Source organism: Patagioenas fasciata, chromosome 11 (genome assembly GCF_037038585.1).
Source record: "Patagioenas fasciata isolate bPatFas1 chromosome 11, bPatFas1.hap1, whole genome shotgun sequence".
Classification (NCBI taxonomy): domain Eukaryota; kingdom Metazoa; phylum Chordata; class Aves; order Columbiformes; family Columbidae; genus Patagioenas; species Patagioenas fasciata.
The window spans coordinates 26,359,125-26,377,677 of record NC_092530.1 but is presented as its reverse complement, the minus strand read 5'-3'; the positions used below and the strand labels follow the sequence as shown (position 1 = coordinate 26,377,677).

Sequence of the window (18,553 nt, the reverse complement as noted above, 5' to 3'; positions counted from 1 at the left end):
TTTTGGCATCATGAATGTTATTGTAAGGGCCTGTAAATTGTCTCCTTATGCACCACAGCTGCTCTCAAAGCAACAGCACAATCTGCAGAGGAGGGGACCCCAGTCTGGGGCCACTTTGGTCCTGAGGTTTCCTCCCCGCGGGCTACGGCATTGATGGCTGTGATGCCAAAAACCCCTTGGGAAACCATATGAGTAAACATCAGCAGAGGGGGGTTTGACAGCAAACAGCTTTGCCAGTGATTGGAAGCACATTTCCAACCCGTGCAGCGGTTCTGGGAAGTGCTGAGCAGGCAGTGGTTTATTCTTGTATTGCCAAGGCTGGTCGTAGAAAGAGGAGGGGAGATCCAGGGAACCTGGAGGGATTTGCTTTGGGACTTACAGCACCCAGAGAGGCAGAAAACACCCTGCCCTGCACCTCGTTCTGTCTCAAATCTCTCCCTCCCCTCACAAAAAACAAAAGGACACATTCTCCTTGTTTGCTTGGGGAGGGAAAGAGCTTTCAGGGCTGATAAAAGCCATTTTTTATGGCACAAGCCCAGCAGTGTGTGCAGGCAAACAGGACACCCGAGGATAACCACAGTTAGACGTGCGTATCATACAAGTCCTGCTGACTGACCACAACACCCGTATTGCAGCTCCGACCTTCCTGGCCGCCCCGGTTCCAGCTTTCCCAGTAGCTCCAGTTACCACTGGGACTTCACCAGCTTGTTTTGAGATCGCACAGCTCTTCTGAAGTTTCTGCAGCTCTGCTTCCCCCTTCCAAAAACAAAACAGGAAAAAGAAAGCAAAACAAAAACTCTCACTGATCTGCCACATGGAGACGCAGCAGCAGCTCCTGCCAGGGGCCGGATAGTGGTGATTTTTACTGGTTTTAATGCAAACTAAACTCCAGTGCAGATCGGGGGTTTCTGCCCTCCAGAGGCCACAAGGGGGGCTGTGGGGGTCAGAGAGGGCTGGGGGTGTCTGGCTCTGCATCCCCAAGGGGATTTGGGTGAAAAACTGCCATGTTGAGGATTTCCTTTGCCGAGGCCAAGGTGGGAACTAATTTCTCATAGGGGAAAAGCTCAAGGAGGGAGAACAGGGTGATAGGGCTGAGGTGGGGGGGAGAGGGAATTAAGAGCTTTTTCAGGAATTCTTTCTCAAAGCATTAAATCTTTTATTCACATGGCAAAAACTCATCCAGTAATAACCCCAGTGCTGCACATCAGCCACATTAATTTTCAGATAAGGGAGATCTCCAGGTGATTACAGACCCTGGCCACGCTCCGAGTGACACCAGCACCCAGGGCACTCTGGTCCCCACGTACCACGCTCAGCTCTCCACACACAGCCCCGGGACGATGCTCCGGGGTCGGGGCGCAGTGGCCTCATCCATCCCGAGAGCTCGTGCCCATCAGCCGCTGGTGACAGTTTTGTTTGTGACACTTTACCCCAGCAAGGCAAGAGGGACAGAAACACCCCCAGAAGGGCGAGCAGCAGTAGGAAAGCTGTAAAGCCGGCGGCTGAGCCAGGCTTTGTTGGCTCCAACAACATCCACACATCCTGAGCTTTTCACTTGCAATTATTCTATACAGCTGGCTTTGAGTGGAACTGCTTAATTGCTTTTATATATGCACGTCCATCTATATGGACAGACACACCCCTGCACGCATATTATACTTGTATATACCACCTAAAATTATACGGTACTTTGGCATAGCCAAGCAGCTGTCCCCTGTGCACAAAGCTGGAAGCACCACAAGAAAGGAGGGAAAATTGCTTTTCCTTTTGCTAAAAATACCTTTTTTCCTCCTTCCATGACCTCATGCTTCCAGCCCAGCCCCAGCAAAGTGACTTTGCCTCTGGAAAACCACTCAGGCTCCGCTCTGGGCAGAGCTCACATCACCTTCCCGGCAGCCAGACCCAGACCGGGATGGTTTTTGGGATGGGGCTAAGGGTGATCAGGCGCTGCTGCTCCATCCACCCACCCCGCAGCAAGGAGCAGGGAGCACACTGAGCCTGGCAAAGCAACAAACACACCAACACCAGCGTAACATAAATGCACAGAAAGCAGATTTTGCTGCTTTAAATTGATCCAAGCCAAGGAGCCGCTTTCCAGTCATGATTTCATCAGACCCGAGGCCAATTTTTTGATCTACGGGCTCAGCCAGCAACACGCTACAAAGCCCAAGTCGCTGGTCACCATCTGTGGTTTATAGGAAATCAATCTCTTGTGCACACTGAGAGCTCACAAGTCACCACTTTGGAGATGTGGGGCTGTCCGTCAGTCCCTCCTGCACTGTCTGGTCCCTTTCACAGCACAAGGGAACAGATTTTTGGGGACTCAGCATCATTCAGCACTGTCAGGGTTCACTTTCCTCTGGGAAGCAGCCAAAACCTCAACCTTGCAGCAGCCACCAAGCCCTTTCCAGCAGGAATTGCCACGCGGATCAGTCCATCCTGCTCCTCTTTACACTGGATTTTTTTCCTATTTTTAAAGAAAATCTCCGTGCCGTAGGTGGATGGGGCAGGCACTGGGGCTGTGGGGGGAAATCCAGCACATTCCAGCCCCACGGCTGCATCCCTGCGATGCTGGGAGCTCCCCCTTTGCAGACCCACTGTTCTCTGCTGTGTGTCCTTCCCCGAGCAAAACATCCCCAGCCATGTGAGGACAGACACACAACCTATTCCCGGGAATCATTTCTATTAAAGCACAGCACAGACCATAAAGACCTTCAGCTGTTGGCCTGAGGATCTCCTACAAGGTCACAAAGCACCAGCTCAGATGAACTCCAAATGTCAAATTTTTATAAGATAAAAATATAAGAAAAAATATTAGATAACGTTTTTATCTTATACTGTAAAATAATTACTTTTCAGTGCCAGTTCTCCTGATTTTTGGTGGCCTCAACTATGGCAGGTTTGGGGAGGGGGTCTGGCCAGCGCTGTCACTTGTGTCCCATGCCAGGGGACAGCACAGACACTGGCACAATAAAGGTGACAGAATCCCAGAGTGTCAGGGGTTGAAGGGCCCTGGAAAGCTCATCCAGTGCAATCCCCCATGGAGCAGGAACACCCAGCTGAGGTTCCACAGGAAGGTGTCCAGGCGGGTTTGAATGTCTGCAGAGAAGGAGACTCCACAACCTCCCTGGGCAGCCTGGGCCAGGCTCTGCCACCCTCACCAGGAAGAAGTTTCTTCTCATATTCAAGTGGAACCTCCTGTGTTCCAGTTTGTACCCATTGCCCCTTGTCCTATCATTGGTTGTCACCAAGAAGAGCCTGGCTCCATCCTCCTGACACTTGCCCTTTATATATCTGTAAACATTAATGAGGTCACCCCTCAGTCTCCTCTCCTCCAGCTCCAGAGCCCCAGCTCCCTCAGCCTTTCCTCACACGGGAGATGCTCCACTCCCTTCAGCATCTTGGTGGCTGCGCTGGACTCTCTCCAGCAGTTCCCTGTCCTTCTGGAGCTGAGGGGCCACAACTGGACACAATATTCCAGGTGTGGTCTCCCCAGGGCAGAGCAGAGGGGCAGGAGAACCTCTCTGACCTACTGACCACCCCCTTCTAACCCACCCCAGGTACCATTGGCCTTCCTGGCCACAAGGGCCCAGTGCTGGCTCATGGTCACCCTGCTGTCCCCAGGACCCCCAGCTCCCTTTCTCCTACGCTGCTCTGTGACCTGGAGTTCCCGCACCCCGAGAAGCTCCCGCAGTGATGGGAAGCGGGACGGACGCTGGTGGGAACGCGCGGCGGCTGCACACAGAGCCGGCACCGAAAACAGGATACGGTTCCGCTCCGAAAGATGCTTTTGAAACAAAAAGCCTGCCCGTACAGTAAATACAGGCGCTGCCCCAGGCGCGGGCTGCGCTTTCCTATAAATAGGCTGGTTTCTGCGGAAATGAAAGTGCAAAACTGAGCATCCAGCACACGTTTGATCAGGAAAAGAGAATCTGCAGAGCCCAGGTGCTGTTCAGCCACGGGGGCTGGTCCAGCTCTTATTTTGGAACTGGTCTCAGCTTTGCTGTCAATTAAACCGGTGTCCAAACTCTTCCTCGTGGCCCCACGAGGCTCTTTTTGGGGGCAGGGGTTTGTGGGTGTCACACGGAGAAATGCTGGTGGAGTCTGCGCACTGCCAGGTTTCACAGCGCATTATTGTAGGGTCGGGAGGGAAGTAAATAGAAGGTTTGCCTTTAAACCACTACGGTGAAAACACTTTGCAAAGCGCGAGCGGCGGAGGCAGCTGCTGGGAGCTGGCAAACACGGGGAAAGCTTCGCACCCCAGATCTCACTGAAATTACAGAAACGCTCCGGAATTAACATGAATCAAGGCAGCATCCCCAGTGATGTCCCCACACATCCCCCAGGAGACTCCGCAGCAGAAACAAACCCCTTTCAAGCAATAAACCCTGAAAACTCTGCTGCTTCTAGTCCAAAAGCATCAGCAGATTAATCCACAGTGGCACCCAAGGGGACAACTCCGCAGCAAAGATCCCAAAGCGCTGAAAGCTCCGGCTCCTGCACAGGATTAATTAAGGGATATTAAGCAACCACCAGGCTTTAAAAAAAAAGCTAGAAGCTTTAACTAGTAGGAATATTAGCTGCTGAATATTAGCCTGTGTGTTTCAGGAGGTGCAAGGAGCTGTGACAACACAGGGGTGACAAACCCGGCACACTGCAAGGCTGGAAAAGCCCACGAAGTGCCAAAGAGATTAATGTCCTATAAACCACAATAAAAATAAGTATGTAGAGCTACAAAGCCCAGCTATAAGCTGGAATTGTTACACTAGCAAAGCAATAATGCTTTAGAGGAGGAGGAGTCACTGAGCCCCCGGTGCCTGCTGCAGATGTGCAAGGCTGCGGCGGGGACAGTGGTGGCTGGGGACACCGCAGTGGGTGGCACCGCCAGGCCCCTGCGTGACAGCTCTGCAGGGCTGCACCCCTCTCCATCCGCCGCGCTGCCACACAAGCCCTGTTTGCTCAGCAGACAGGCAAGAAAAATCATTACGTTAAAAAGTTGTAACTCCTCTTTGGAAAAAACACAAAGACTTTTTCAAAATGACTGATTGAATCAAGAATCCTTGATCCCTCTTGGGTTTAAATTATATGCATGTATATATATATATTTAAATACTTCTTGAGCTAGAGACCCCAGATGGACAGCTGCAGAAGTGCTACTTTTCAAGCTGCTGGCAGTGGAAATGGGGACAGCAGTGCCCTCTGCAGATGCCATTGCCCACGGGTGACACCAGCATCCAGCTGCAAAAACCTACTGAATAATAAAATAACAACCATGAAGAATCTCTTGCTTTTGAGGAAGCGCAAACCAGACCGTGGTGGGATCCAGCATGATGTTCTGAAGCCCCCAAATCACCAGGGGTGGGGACAAAAACATCCGGATGAAAGCAAAGGGACCTTCCCAGAAAGCTGGAGAAGGGAGAGGAAGACAACTGATGAAGGATCTCGCTTCACCAGCCTCCTTAGCCCAGTGTCCTGAGCACAAGGGGACTCGATGGGCAGGTGCTTGTCTGTGGGAGGCTGAGCTTTGTCAGGCGGGTGTTGAGCCCCAAAAAGCCCTCACCCCAGCACTGGGACAGGCTGCCGGAGCAAAAGCATCCCCGCAGCAAACAGCGGCTGTCAGCGCCAAAACACCCCCGAACCAACAGCGCCTGAATATATACATACATATACAACCACAAAAAAGTCCCTGGGCCCCGTGGCGGGAGCGGGGAGACGGAAAGGGACAAAAAGGGCCAGAAAGTCTCAGCCCCGCTCCCTCCGCGTGGGCGCCGCGGCTGCTCCGGCAGTTGCACTTTTGCTTTGCACGCCGAGGGGTGGGGACCGCGGCGCCCGCCGAGTCACAGCCCGCCGGCACGGCCAAGGTAGGACCCGCAGCCCTTTGTCTCTCCTTTTCTTTGATTAAATTGTAATATTCTCCATTATTGCTACATAGAGTCGGTTCTTCTTACTCGTGCTAGAAGGGCCGAGAAGGGACGGGGACGCCACACAGAGAGGGTGGGGGGTGCGGTGTCAACCACCAACCCCCCTGAACCTCCAAAAGTAAATGAGTAGAAGTGAGGGGCCATGGGCTGAGCTCAAGTATAGGCGAGGAGCCAATATCTCCATTTTTCAAGACTGAGCTCCCGTGCACACTCACGAGATGCTCCGTGTAGCCACGGGAGAGGAGGGGAACAGCCAAAATAACCAGGCGCAAAGTTTCAAACCATATTTTCTATTGCTGTTACATGGATATCCCAAAGCTGAGCTTAAGAATAACACCGACTGTCGTGACTCTCAACCTTTGCAAAACCCAAAGCTGCTTGTGAAAGGACTTCTCCATAAATGGACTTAGAGGCCACGCAGCCCCATGGCCACGAGCCTGGGGATAACTGGTCCCAGTTACTTGCCACTCCAGGTCTCACTGGGCTTTGTCTCGCTGGATTTGTCCCATGGATCCTGTAAAATGGCCCATTCCTCACAAGAGGCCGTACAGCCACTTTCCGCTGGCAATTTTCCACCTGCTCACAAGAAGCGGGGTGGGGAGGACACGGGGTTATCGGCGCCACCACCGCTGCTCCTGTCCCGGGGTGTGCACTGATGGTTTGGGTGGAAAACTCCAGGTTTTGGTGCTCATCACCAGGCACATTTAGCATAGACACCAGGGCAAGGAAGGGAGGAGAGGGGTAGGGGATTAAGCTAATGCACAACGCCGCTCTTCCGGGTTTATTTTCCCTTTTTAACCGGGATAAAAATAAACAGGGGAGGATAAGAGCTTTTGCAAAGGATTAAGAGGCAAGAGCAGCGTATTTCACGCTGCGTTCAACCGGAGAGTTTATGTGTTTTTCCTGCGTCTTCTTGGAATCTACCAACCAAATTCCCCCTGGTGTCCCCAGCCGCCTGAGTCACTGTCCCCCCACGGGCCAGCCCCTCGTCCCACTGGGGACCCCCCCCAGGCTCCAGCCCCTTCCCAAAATCTCAGTACCAAAGGGTGCGGGGTCTCCAGTTCCTCCCAGTATCTAACAGGGGGGGAAAGCAGCAAGCGCAGGAATGCAGAGGGTCAGCACGCCATGGGAACACTCGTTACCTTAATAACGAGAAATTAAGAAAAGAATATAAATAAACCTTTTTATTCCGCTGCGCCAATGCCCCACGGTCCTAACCTGTAAAATCTTGGCTGTTCCACTGCTTTTTTTCCACTGGAAGAAACATTCAGCACCTCTAGTGACCCACGTTTTGGGTAACCCCGAAAAGGGGATGGGACGAGCATCACCGGCTCGCGTACCCTGCGACCCAGTCAAAACGAAACCCCTGCTCTCATCCGTATTGCTTTGCAAATGCAGCCTTGGCAAATATATTCCGACAATTGAGATGATATGGGGGGTGCGATGCTACCGGGGGGAAATGAAAGAGAGAAATCGCCACAGTTCACACAGAAAGAGGCAACATCAGTACATAAAGAATATATAAAGCCCAAATATCTACCAGAAAAGTGCCTTTAGACTCTACAGACGTTTTTAAAAAGAACTAAAAAGCAATCCTAAGCAACAATCAGTTCATATTTCTGTAATTCCTGTTTTCTGTTAATACCTACTAATTATTATTACTACTAGCAGTATCTCTGCAAAAATATAGGGCATTTCAAAGAGATGAACCCGGTTGAAAGATACAGTGACTCCACATTGAGTCCATCTTTCTGAAACACCCTGCAGGACACCAGCACTTCTGGTGACACAGAAAACCAGTGGTTACTGGGAGAAGCCCAGCACAGGACACCACAGCCCTGCTCTGGTCCCCGGGCCACCTCCCATGTCCCCACATCCCCAGGCACCACCAGTCACACCACCTCCGCTTGTGCGGCTTCAGCAGGAAACGCGAGTTCTATTTAAATTCACCCCTATGATGTTCTCTTTTTGGTTTAAGCTGTAGAGGAGAAAGAGGAAAAACAGAAGAGGGGTCCCAGTCTGCAGCACAGCCCGGGCTCCCCCAAAAGGGTAAGTCAGCGGGTGACACCAGCGTGTCACATGCACCTGTGTCACCTCTGCCTTGGGCTTTACATGTTTCCACAGCACAAACACCAGCCCTGCACCAAACGCAGGCGTCCGCACACCCCATGCTCACCTGGGCCAGCACAAAGGGTGCTCAGCAGCAGGATCCAGCCAGGCTGGGTCTGCCCCTGGTTCTGGGATGGAGCAGTAGGTGTTGGGAATCATCCTGGGGCCCCCAAGGACCTGAGCGCCACAAAGGGACCTGAGCGCCACAAAGGGACCAGGCACAACACTGCAGTCCCAGGCTGGTTTAAGAGCCTCTCTTCCCCTGAGCTGGGTTTTAATAACTACTGTGGCTTTTCTTCCTGGGGTAAAACCCTCAGGATTTGCTAACGAGGGTCGTGGGCTGACCTGGGTAATTATAACTATAACCACCCCCAGGTGTGATGGGCTCTGATGTTGGGCAGACCCCCCAGGTGTTGTGGCTGCTCTGCCAACCCCCTCACTAGTTCATATGTAGCATACAGAAAATATTGTATACAATATATGCCCAGCTCTAGCAAGCCTTGGTTATAAAGCCTGGCTACAAAAGTGACCCGGTGTTCCTGACTTGTTAAGTACAAATGACAAATCCTCACCCAGTGCCCTGAGGGGGCCAACTGGGGGGTCTCCTTGGCAAAGTAATGGGGGGAAAAACACTGTTGAGTGGCAGAAGGATCCGCGCCCGGGGGAGCGCGGCACCCCCTGCGCCCAGGGGAAGCGACCGCACAGCATGTGAAACAAAATTTCCTCTTTCTGGAGCCTTTTTTAGCATCCTGCTTTTTTTTTTTTTTGTTTGTTTGCTTTTTTTGCCTTTTTTTTGTCGTTACATAGGGCTGAACTTTGCAACGTTGCTGCTCGGGATTTCCAACACGTCGCTTCTCACATCGCTGTGTTTCCCCCCCCCCAAGCTGTTCTCACCGGGCTGTTTCTGGGTGCCCTGGCTGAGCACCCCGGCTGCTCCCCAGCTTTCGGGGACCCCTCGTGCTGTTGGACGCAGCCCCAGGGAGAGGCAGAGGAAGCTGCCAGCACATCCCTGCGCCAGCGCTGGGCTGGGGGCGGCATGGCAGGGAAGTCGCTGTGCAGAGGGATGGGGAGATGCAGGAACTGGGGGGGCAGCAGGAAAAATGTGAGTGTGTACGTGTCTGGGGGCAGAGGGAGGACTGGGACTCTGCGCTGTCCCTCCCTTTGCACATCTCAGGTCCAGTGGATTTACGCACCCGGAGGGAAAGGAGCAGAATTCAGCCTGCCTGGCTGGGTGATCGGAGCCACTGGGTGAGAGATGAAAGACAAGCTCGTTTTAAAACGAAATTTAAAAAAAATCGCTGGGAGGAAGAGCTGGGTGATGCGGGTTTAGGGCTCCATCTCACAAACGCCCCTGCAGAGACAGGAGCAAGAGGATGCAGCCGGTCCCGATGTCCCCATCCTGCTGCGTGGGCACAGCCCAGGGACCCACAACGCGGCTGTTCTGTTCGGACACACCGGTAGGACCAGGACCTGGATGGGAAACCCGGCCACGTTGTGCTGAGACGTTTACAATACGGACAAGCAGGTCTTCACGAGGCCTCAGTATCGCCACGGAAAACCAAGCGGAAAGCGCACCCCTCCTACCCGCTCTAGGTACCAGGCCTCATAAGCAGCTCTGGATGCGTTTCCACCACAGCCCGCTCTGCCTGTTCCTTATGTTCTGCATTTTCTCAAGCCCAGCAAGGCAATTGCCCCATCCCTGGAGACATCCCAGGCCAGGCTGGACGGGGCTCTGAGCAACCTGAGCTGGTGAAGATGTCCCTGCTCATGGCAGGGGGGGCACTGGGGGAGCTGGGGAGGTCCCTTCAACCCAGACCATTCTGTGATTCTATGAATTTCTGGCCACTCGGCTTGGCTCAATCCCAATACAGAGAAGGGAGGAACCTGCCCAAAGGGGTCAACCAGTTGCTGAGAAAGCCCCAGGGAGCCCCAGGGCACGACCACAACCCCCTCCTGGTTACTGGCGCCGGCCAAGCTCCAGCAAATGGAAACCAAAGCCCTTGACCCAAGTTACCCGTCAGTGATGGACAAAACCTAACAAATAGGTGAGAGCCAATTAGCTTTTCTGTGTGATGAAGAAATTACTCATATTTCTAGAATTAGTCATGGAGGTTTGTGCATCAGAGGCTGGGTGGAGAATTGATAAAAGAATTGGAAAGTCTTTGCACAGAAGGCTAATTGACTCTACAGCTTATTAATCATCGCTTCTGAAGTTTAATGGGATTATTTCACGAGCCATTTTGCGCTATGGTGATGTTAGACGCTGGCTCCCTGGAAGAAAGGGAAACAACTCGGTCTCCTTGGACTCGTTGCTCAATGATTTGCAAGAGAAACTACAGGAGCAGACAAGAAAAGCTGCCCCCAAACGTTTCTTTTGTAGAAGATTTTCTGTTTCTACCCAAAGCTACTGCAAAGTTTGGTGCAATCACTCTGGCAAGTGTCGAGCATCGGCTTCATTAATAACTGTTCACATTTTAATGCCTATACCTCAAAACACATCAGGGACTGCAGAAGGATATAATTTCGCCTTTATAAATGTGCTTTCTGTGTTTTGGTTAGTACCTACAATCTTCTCCCATTTAGACCTGCAGGTTAATTCTTTGTGCTGCAGTAAAAGGCAAACCTGAGAGTTTGGACAGAGATCTGAATTTCCTCTCTATTTATCACTTTTTTGTGTGTGTCTGACAGCTACCGATAATATCAGCTTCTTACCATGCAAACTGTTTGAAAATAAGGGCCACCTACAGTCGCTTTGCTGACAATATCTGATATTTCCAGCAGCCACAGCAGTCACATGCACAGGATGGGGAAAGGAAAGGCTTAGAAAAAGCGGTTGTGAGCACATCTGAATATAATGCAGGCAGCTCTGCAGCAAAAGGTGTTTAGGATGTGGGCTTGGATGCAAGTACCGTTTATATTCTGGAAAAGCTGGAGCTGGGAAAGATGGGGCTGCAGAAAGTGAAATGCACCCCGCGATCGGGGTGACTTCTACTCAGTACTGCAGGCTGGTTTGTAGGGGCAATGAAACACATGCGCTATTTAGTGCTCAGGGTTCTTTTCTCCCTTCGCGGGCGAGGCACAGCGTGTGCGAGGCGGGAGGAGCGGCCGCCACCGCCGCACGTTTCTGCTGGAGATGCTCCTGTGCCCCCGCGCGCTTCCCGAGCCCCGCGTCTCCGCAGGGTTGTAACCGCACCTTTCTGTCTTGCAGCTGCCGAGATCCCGCGTGGAGGGAAATGCCACCCGAAAGGTGACAGCGGCGCAGCTCCGGCCATGAACTGTCGGCAGCTTCGGCACGGGACGGTGCCCTTCTCGGCGCGGATCCCCCCCATCGATCCTGCGAGCGACTACGGTGACTTCTGACAAAGAGCACGAGCAAGACTTTAGTCAGCTCACTCACCCCATAACGAAGCTCCTCCCCAGAGTGGACACGATGAGCTGGTAACCGAAGCCTCACATGCAGATTCCAAGGCTGAAGGTTTTGATTTAAGCCCCGAGAACCTGTTGAGAAGCTGGCTGCAGAACACAGTTACCGCGTTACCATAGTGAAGATGTTACCATGCCTGGGCTGAGCACGGAGCTGGAGGACAACCATGACCAACAGCTCCAACTGCACCGAAACAGACCTTAAACTCTACTATGCCATTACGTACACTTTAATCCTGGTCCCTGGGCTAATAGGAAACACGTTAGCTTTGTGGGTCTTTTACGAGTACATGAAAGAGACTAAAAGGGCCATAATATTTATGATCAATTTAGCCATTGCCGACTTATCGCAGGTTTTGTCCTTGCCCCTGCGGATTTTCTACTACTTGACAGGGACGTGGCAATTTGGAGAGGGCCTCTGCATGTTCTGCTTCTACCTGAAGTACGTCAACATGTACGCGAGCATCTACTTCTTGGTTTGCATCAGCGTCCGGCGGTATTTGTTTGTGATGTACCCCTTCAAATTCAGCGACTGCAGGCGCATCTACGACGTGTACATCAGCATCGTGGGCTGGGTCGTGGTCTGCATCGGCTGCTTGCCCTTCCCGCTTCTCAGACTGGACAAGGCTGCTAAGAACAAGTGTTTTGTGGACCTCCCTGTGAAGCAACTCAGCCTTCCCATCTCCATAGCCATGACGACCGTCGGTGAGCTGGTGGGGTTCATCACTCCCCTGCTCATCATCCTCTACTGCTCGTGGAAGACGATCTTATCGCTGAAAGAAAACAACTCTGCCTCGCGCGACCTCGGAGAGAAAAAGAAGGCTCTAAAGATGATTCTCACCTGCGCTGTGGTATTTCTGATCTGCTTTGCGCCTTATCACATCAGCTTTCCACTAGATTTCCTTGTCAAGACAAAAAAGATCAAGAACGTGTGCGTGCAGAAAGTGATCTCCGTGTTTCACGTTGTGGCGTTGTGCCTCGCCAGCTTCAACTGCTGCCTGGACCCCGTCATCTACTACTTTACTACAAACGAGTTCAGGAGACGCCTGTCCAGGTACGAGCTGCAGGAGAGCATCCAGCTCCACAACCTCGGCTACGTGAGGAGGAGCTCCCGAAACATCCTCAGGAAGAACTCCATGGACTGCTAGCGCTGGCTTTCCCCAAAACGGTGCCAGGACTTCCAAAGCTCACTATATTTTGGGGTTTGGTCCAACTTGCTTCCCTGGGGCACTGAGGACAACAACTCAAGAGAAGCTTCTGCTGATGTGAGTGAGGCCTGGAGAAAGAAAACCAACCAAAAAGCCAAACCTGACAGAAAATATATTGATTTCATACTTTGGTTGCAAGTTTTCTCTGAATATAGATAACAGCGCGCGATTCCTGTGTCCTGTCGCGTACCCCGGCTGCAGCAAGAGGCTGTAAAGGTTTCGGGGTCTGGCTATGTGCAAAGAATTTGGTCCTAAAAATCAGTAGGTGACACAGGATTATATTTTTGTGAAGGGAAAGACAACACAGCGATGACAAATGTCAACCCCCTGGGCCAAACCGACCATTTAGAGGGGGCCCCAAGGGACTTGTCTTTTACATAATTAACCGAGCCTCCATTTGGGGTGTAGTAAATGACACATCCACACATCACAAAGTCATTCAAGTGTCCAGACACTATTTTCGTGCTACTGGTTCCGATTTCTGGCTCTGGTTTGGGGCCACATTGCTGCCCTGGATAAGCTTTTTGATTCATCAAACCTTCCGGGTCCTCTTCTCACCAGAGATGGGGCAAATTACTTCCCGTTCATTGATAACTCACCCTGTGCCATCCCATCTACTCTTTGTTAACAGCAGCACAGATAAAACCCCACCAGAGGAACCAAACCTTTCTGTGTTGTAAAGGGAACTCACTACCAGCAGAGTCAAAGGTGCCACCCAACACATTCTTAACTGTGGATTTATTTTTAATAATAGTTTCTTTAAAATCAAACAACAGACGCTTTGGGCTCGACTGGTATTTCGTTTGCACCTTCTTGTGAAATCCATTTTCCTGTGAGCATTTGAAACGTTACATTTTGAAATGTAAAAAAATACTGTGATGCTATTGGGTTTTATTTAATGCAAGCGTTGTTTTATAGATTTAATTTATAAAAAGATATATATTTTGTAGAAAAACAGTGCGAACCCCAAAGACTGCTGGAACGTGGAAAGACCCTTCTGTATAATAAAACCCAACTCCACCACCTCACCCCTCGGGGATCCCGAGCCAGCGTGTCCGTACCCGAGCGTGTCGGCTGAGGACACGCTGCTAAGTCCTGGAAACCGAGGAATATATTGTAATTTGTTCACAGCAATGAAAACAGTATTTATTTTTTGATTTCTTGTTGTATATAATTAAAAATATATACTTTTTTTTCTACATTTTAAATGTAATTCTTGGCCCGCTGTCCCCTGTCTCACCACCTGCATCACCAGCCCAGGCTCCCATGGACCAGCGTGCGGGAGCCATTGGGTTGGATGCAGGATGGTCCCATCCAACCCCCCCCCAGCTACTTTGAGCTTCTGAAGAGGGGAAAAGAAAAGAGTTCAGACATTGTTCAGTGAGAAAAACCTCAATAAGTTGAAGTTTTCCCACCCAGAAAACACGTCGGGCACCACATGAGCCGTTTCCCCCACTGCCATAGCAACGGGGTTTATTCATATGAAATTTAACGGTTCTCGTTACAGGAAGGTGGGTGTAGGAGTGCGGTCGCTCGCATGAGCTGCGTTGGGACAGACAGACTGACCTGTCGCTCGCATGAGCTGCGCTGGGACAGACAGACTGACCTGTCCCTCGCATGAGCTGTGTTGGGACAGACAGACTGACCTGTCCCTCGCATGAGCTGTGTTGGGACAGACAGACAGACTGACCTGTTGCTCGCATGAGCTGCATTGGGACAGACAGACAGACTGATCCGTCGCTCGCATGAGCTGCGTTGGGACAGACAGACTGACCTGTTGCTGGCATGAGCTGCATTGGGACAGACAGACAGACTGACCTGTCGCTGGCATGAGCTGCGTTGGGACAGACAGACTGACCTGTTGCTCGTATGAGCTGCGCTGGGACAGACAGACAGACTGACCTGTCGCTCGCATGAGCTGCGCTGGGACAGACAGACTGACCTGTCGCTCGCATGAGCTGCGCTGGGACAGACAGACAGACTGGCCTGTCCCTCGCATGAGCTGTGTTGGGACAGACAGACAGACTGACCTGTTGCTCGCATGAGCTGCATTGGGACAGACAGACAGACTGATCCGTCGCTCACATGAGCTGCGTTGGGACAGACAGACTGACCTGTCGCTGGCATGAGCTGCATTGGGACAGACAGACAGACTGACCTGTCACTCACATGAGCTGCGCTGGGACAGACAGACTGACCTGTCGCTCGCATGAGCTGCGCTGGGACAGACAGACAGACTGACCTGTCGCTCGCATGAGCTGCATTGGGACAGACAGACTGACCTGTCGCTCACACGAGCTGCATTGGGACAGACAGACAGACTGACCTGTTGCTCGCATGAGCTGCATAGGGACAGACAGACAGACTGACCTGTCGCTCACACGAGCTGCGTTGAGACAGACAGACAGACTGACCTGTCGCTCGCATGAGCTGCATTGGGACAGACAGACAGACTGACCTGTCGTTCACATGAGCTGCATAGGGACAGACAGACAGACTGACCTGTCGCTCACACGAGCTGCATTGGGACAGACAGACAGACTGACCTGTCGCTCGCATGAGCTGCGTTGGGACAGACAGACTGACCTGTCGCTCGCATGAGCTGCGCTGGGACAGACAGACAGACTGACCTGTCGCTCGCATGAGCTGCACTGGGACAGACAGACTGACCTGTCGCTCACATGAGCTGCACTGGGACAGACAGACAGACTGACCTGTCGCTCACATGAGCTGCATTGGGACAGACAGACAGACTGACCTGTCGCTCGCATGAGCTGCGTTGGGACAGACAGACTGACCTGTCGCTCGCATGAGCTGCATTGGGACAGACAGACAGACTGACCTGTCGCTCACACGAGCTGCGTTGAGACAGACAGACAGACTGACCTGTCGCTCGCATGAGCTGCACTGGGACAGACAGACTGACCTGTCGCTCACATGAGCTGCACTGGGACAGACAGACAGACTGACCTGTCGCTCACATGAGCTGCATTGGGACAGACAGACAGACTGACCTGTCGCTCGCATGAGCTGCGTTGGGACAGACAGACTGACCTGTCGCTCGCATGAGCTGCATTGGGACAGACAGACAGACTGACCTGTCGCTCACACGAGCTGCGTTGAGACAGACAGACAGACTGACCTGTCGCTCGCATGAGCTGCACTGGGACAGACAGACTGACCTGTCGCTCACATGAGCTGCACTGGGACAGACAGACAGACTGACCTGTCGCTCACATGAGCTGCATTGGGACAGACAGACAGACTGACCTGTCGCTCGCATGAGCTGCGTTGGGACAGACAGACTGACCTGTCGCTCGCATGAGCTGCATTGGGACAGACTGACCTGCCCCCTCGCGTGGCTTTGCCGCGCTCTCCGGTGCTGGGGTCTCACAAGCCTTTGGCTGATGTTGCCGCAGCCGTCTGGAGCATCAAGATGCTAATTAAATTAACAGAAAGTGTATTTTTCATGTGCTCAGCTCCACCATACCAGCCCACGTTGAGCCCTGGAGCAATCACACACTACCAGAGAGATGTTCTACTGCGTTTCTGCCACCTAAAAAAGCTTGAAGCAGTGACACGAGGTTTGGAGAGGACAAGTGATGCCCAAGCACTGCAGCAGCAACAAGCAGGTGTTGTTTAATCGCTTTTCTGCCCAGCTTTGAGCTCGGTCCTGGGCAAGATCCGATTGCCCAGCTGGGCTGCGCTCAGCCCTGGCTGCAGCTCTCCCCAGCCTGCTCAAACCCAGCAGGAGCTGATATCCCCATGGAAATACTTTCTTCAGAAAACCAGACGCTGATATTCCCACGGAAATCTTTTTAAGAAGTCTGGTCGGGGGCACTGGACTGGGAATCTGAACGAGAATGGAACCGAAAGCAAAAAAACCCCAAACGTCCCCTTTATTCTGCATGAAGTGTCTCAAGAAGCGGCCTCTGCCCCAAGGGGGTTGTTACTGCTGAGGAGCAAAGCACCAAGGTCCCTGCAACCACCTCGCCAGGGGGACTTGGTGCTGAAGCGACAAGTGGCTTTTTGACACAGAGTTCAGTTTAACTTGTGCTTAAAAGAAAACAGAGGTATTGCGGCAACAGCACAGACATCCTGGGGGTGCCTGTGGACCTTGAGCTGTACAGAAGCAGCACCCAGACAAGGGGTTTTTTTTGGGAAGTCTTATTTATAACCAAAACAAGGCGAACGAGGATGACAGTTCCGGGTGGGAGCTGAGCTCTGGGGGTGTTTCCGAAAGCTGCACATGGCACCCCCCGCTTTCCATCGCCTCCCACGCAGCCGCTCTGAGCTCCCGCCGCGCAAAGCGCCGGCACCGCCTGCAACAGCTGCCGAGGGTTTCATCACCCTCACGGCTTCCTCCGGGTCATTGCCACCACCAGAAGAGACGAGACGGGTGGTTTGGGTTTGTTTTGTTGCACGTTGAGGCTTCAAACTGCACTCAGGAGCGCGGGCTGCTGCGGAAGCGTGGGAGCGCCTGCGGCTCTTCTTGATCTCCTCTTTACGCCTTCTCGAGATGGTTGAGTTGGGTTGAGCCACCACCGAAGCAGGTCACTTGCTGCTGGTGGCCACAAAAAGCTCTTTTCCAACCTGCTTGACCAACGTACATCTAATCTCTTAATCCCAGTGGCAATTAATTCCTTATTTTAGTTATCCGTATGTTGTTTGCAAGCGTAGCGCTGTTGCTCTGGGGCGCTTTTTGGTGTCCCCTCCTCTTGCGCCACGAGAGATCGGTTCCCTTTTCAGCTCCTGGTGCCTCCGTGAGGTGACACCACGCTCAGGGCCCCCGGCCACCTCCTGGGCGGCAGCGAGGCCACGTCCTGGTGGCCACAGCACTGAGTCTTCCAACGTCCTCCTCACCCCGCCACACCACTCACAGCGCAGGAGCCACCACGTAACTCAAACGATCTCCTTTCTCCATGAAGATGCCCATTTCCAGCTCCTCTCACCCAAGCAGAGTTTTCGTTTCCCCGCACGCATCTTTTATTTGATCAGCGCTAGACTTCATTTGCTGCCTTGTTATCTGGTTGCTCAATTTTCTCAGAAGTTTCCCCGTTTCTCCGTAGCCAACGTTAGATTTTCCTGCTCTGGTTAACGCTGCATCAGCAGCAAACTTCGACGCTTTTTACTTCACTGTTTACTTCCTTCTTATTTTTCCACTTCGCTGTTAGAGGCTAAAAATTAATATTTTCCCCAGCATCACATTTGCCTTAAAGGCACAGAGAGCATCAAACCCCCCTCCTCAAACCTTAATAACTAAAATAAAAACCACAGTGAGTTGACCCAGTTACAAGTCAATCCCATCCAGTCCAAAACCAAACGGAGAAGATAAAATCTTGTCAGAGGTGTTTTGATAAATACCCAAAGAGAGAACAGATAACCTGGAGCTGTGCGGACAGTGCCCGGTTCACGCTGCCAGAAGCTCCGGCATTTGGGCTGATAAACTGAGCTCTATGTGAATATGATGTATATGATACGCTTAGTGGTCAAAAATACCTGGTTTTGAAAAAACTCCAGTTACTTAAAGCCATCAAGAACAAAATAAGAGTAATAAAAAGCCAGAACACATCTGCAACAGCTGTTTTGGTACCACCTCTCCCTGCCGCAATGAGGTTGATGGGACGAGCAAAACCCATCGGGTTTACCTGGTGCACTCCCCTTCTCTCTAACACAGCGATTTGCACTTCAGAACATCCCTGCACGGGAAATGCTGCTGAAATAGAAGAAAACTCTATGAACTTCTCAAAATTAGAAGAAAAACATGCCACAAAGGAGAGTATTTGGGAAACTCGGGGTGAAAACGTGACATTCCAGCTGAAACACACAGTCCGAGGTACAGGGAGCTCTGCTTTGCTTCTCACCAGCTCTTTCCTCCAGTGGGTCTTAAAT

General features: G+C 52.0%; 1 protein-coding gene across 1 annotated transcript; it reads left to right on the top strand.

Moving 5' to 3' along the window:
- The first annotated feature begins 11,242 nt into the window (after positions 1-11,242).
- Positions 11,243-13,784, top strand: GPR174 (G protein-coupled receptor 174). Its single transcript, XM_065846594.2, has one exon. The coding sequence runs from the start codon at positions 11,621-11,623 to the stop codon at positions 12,599-12,601; it is 981 nt and encodes a 326-aa protein (XP_065702666.1). The 5' UTR covers positions 11,243-11,620; the 3' UTR covers positions 12,602-13,784.
- The last annotated feature ends 4,769 nt before the right edge of the window (positions 13,785-18,553 follow it).

Coding starts and splice junctions, on each gene's coding strand:
- GPR174 (XM_065846594.2), top strand. CDS start 11,621: ATGACCAACAGCTCCAACTGCACCGAAACAGACCTTAAACTCTACTAT.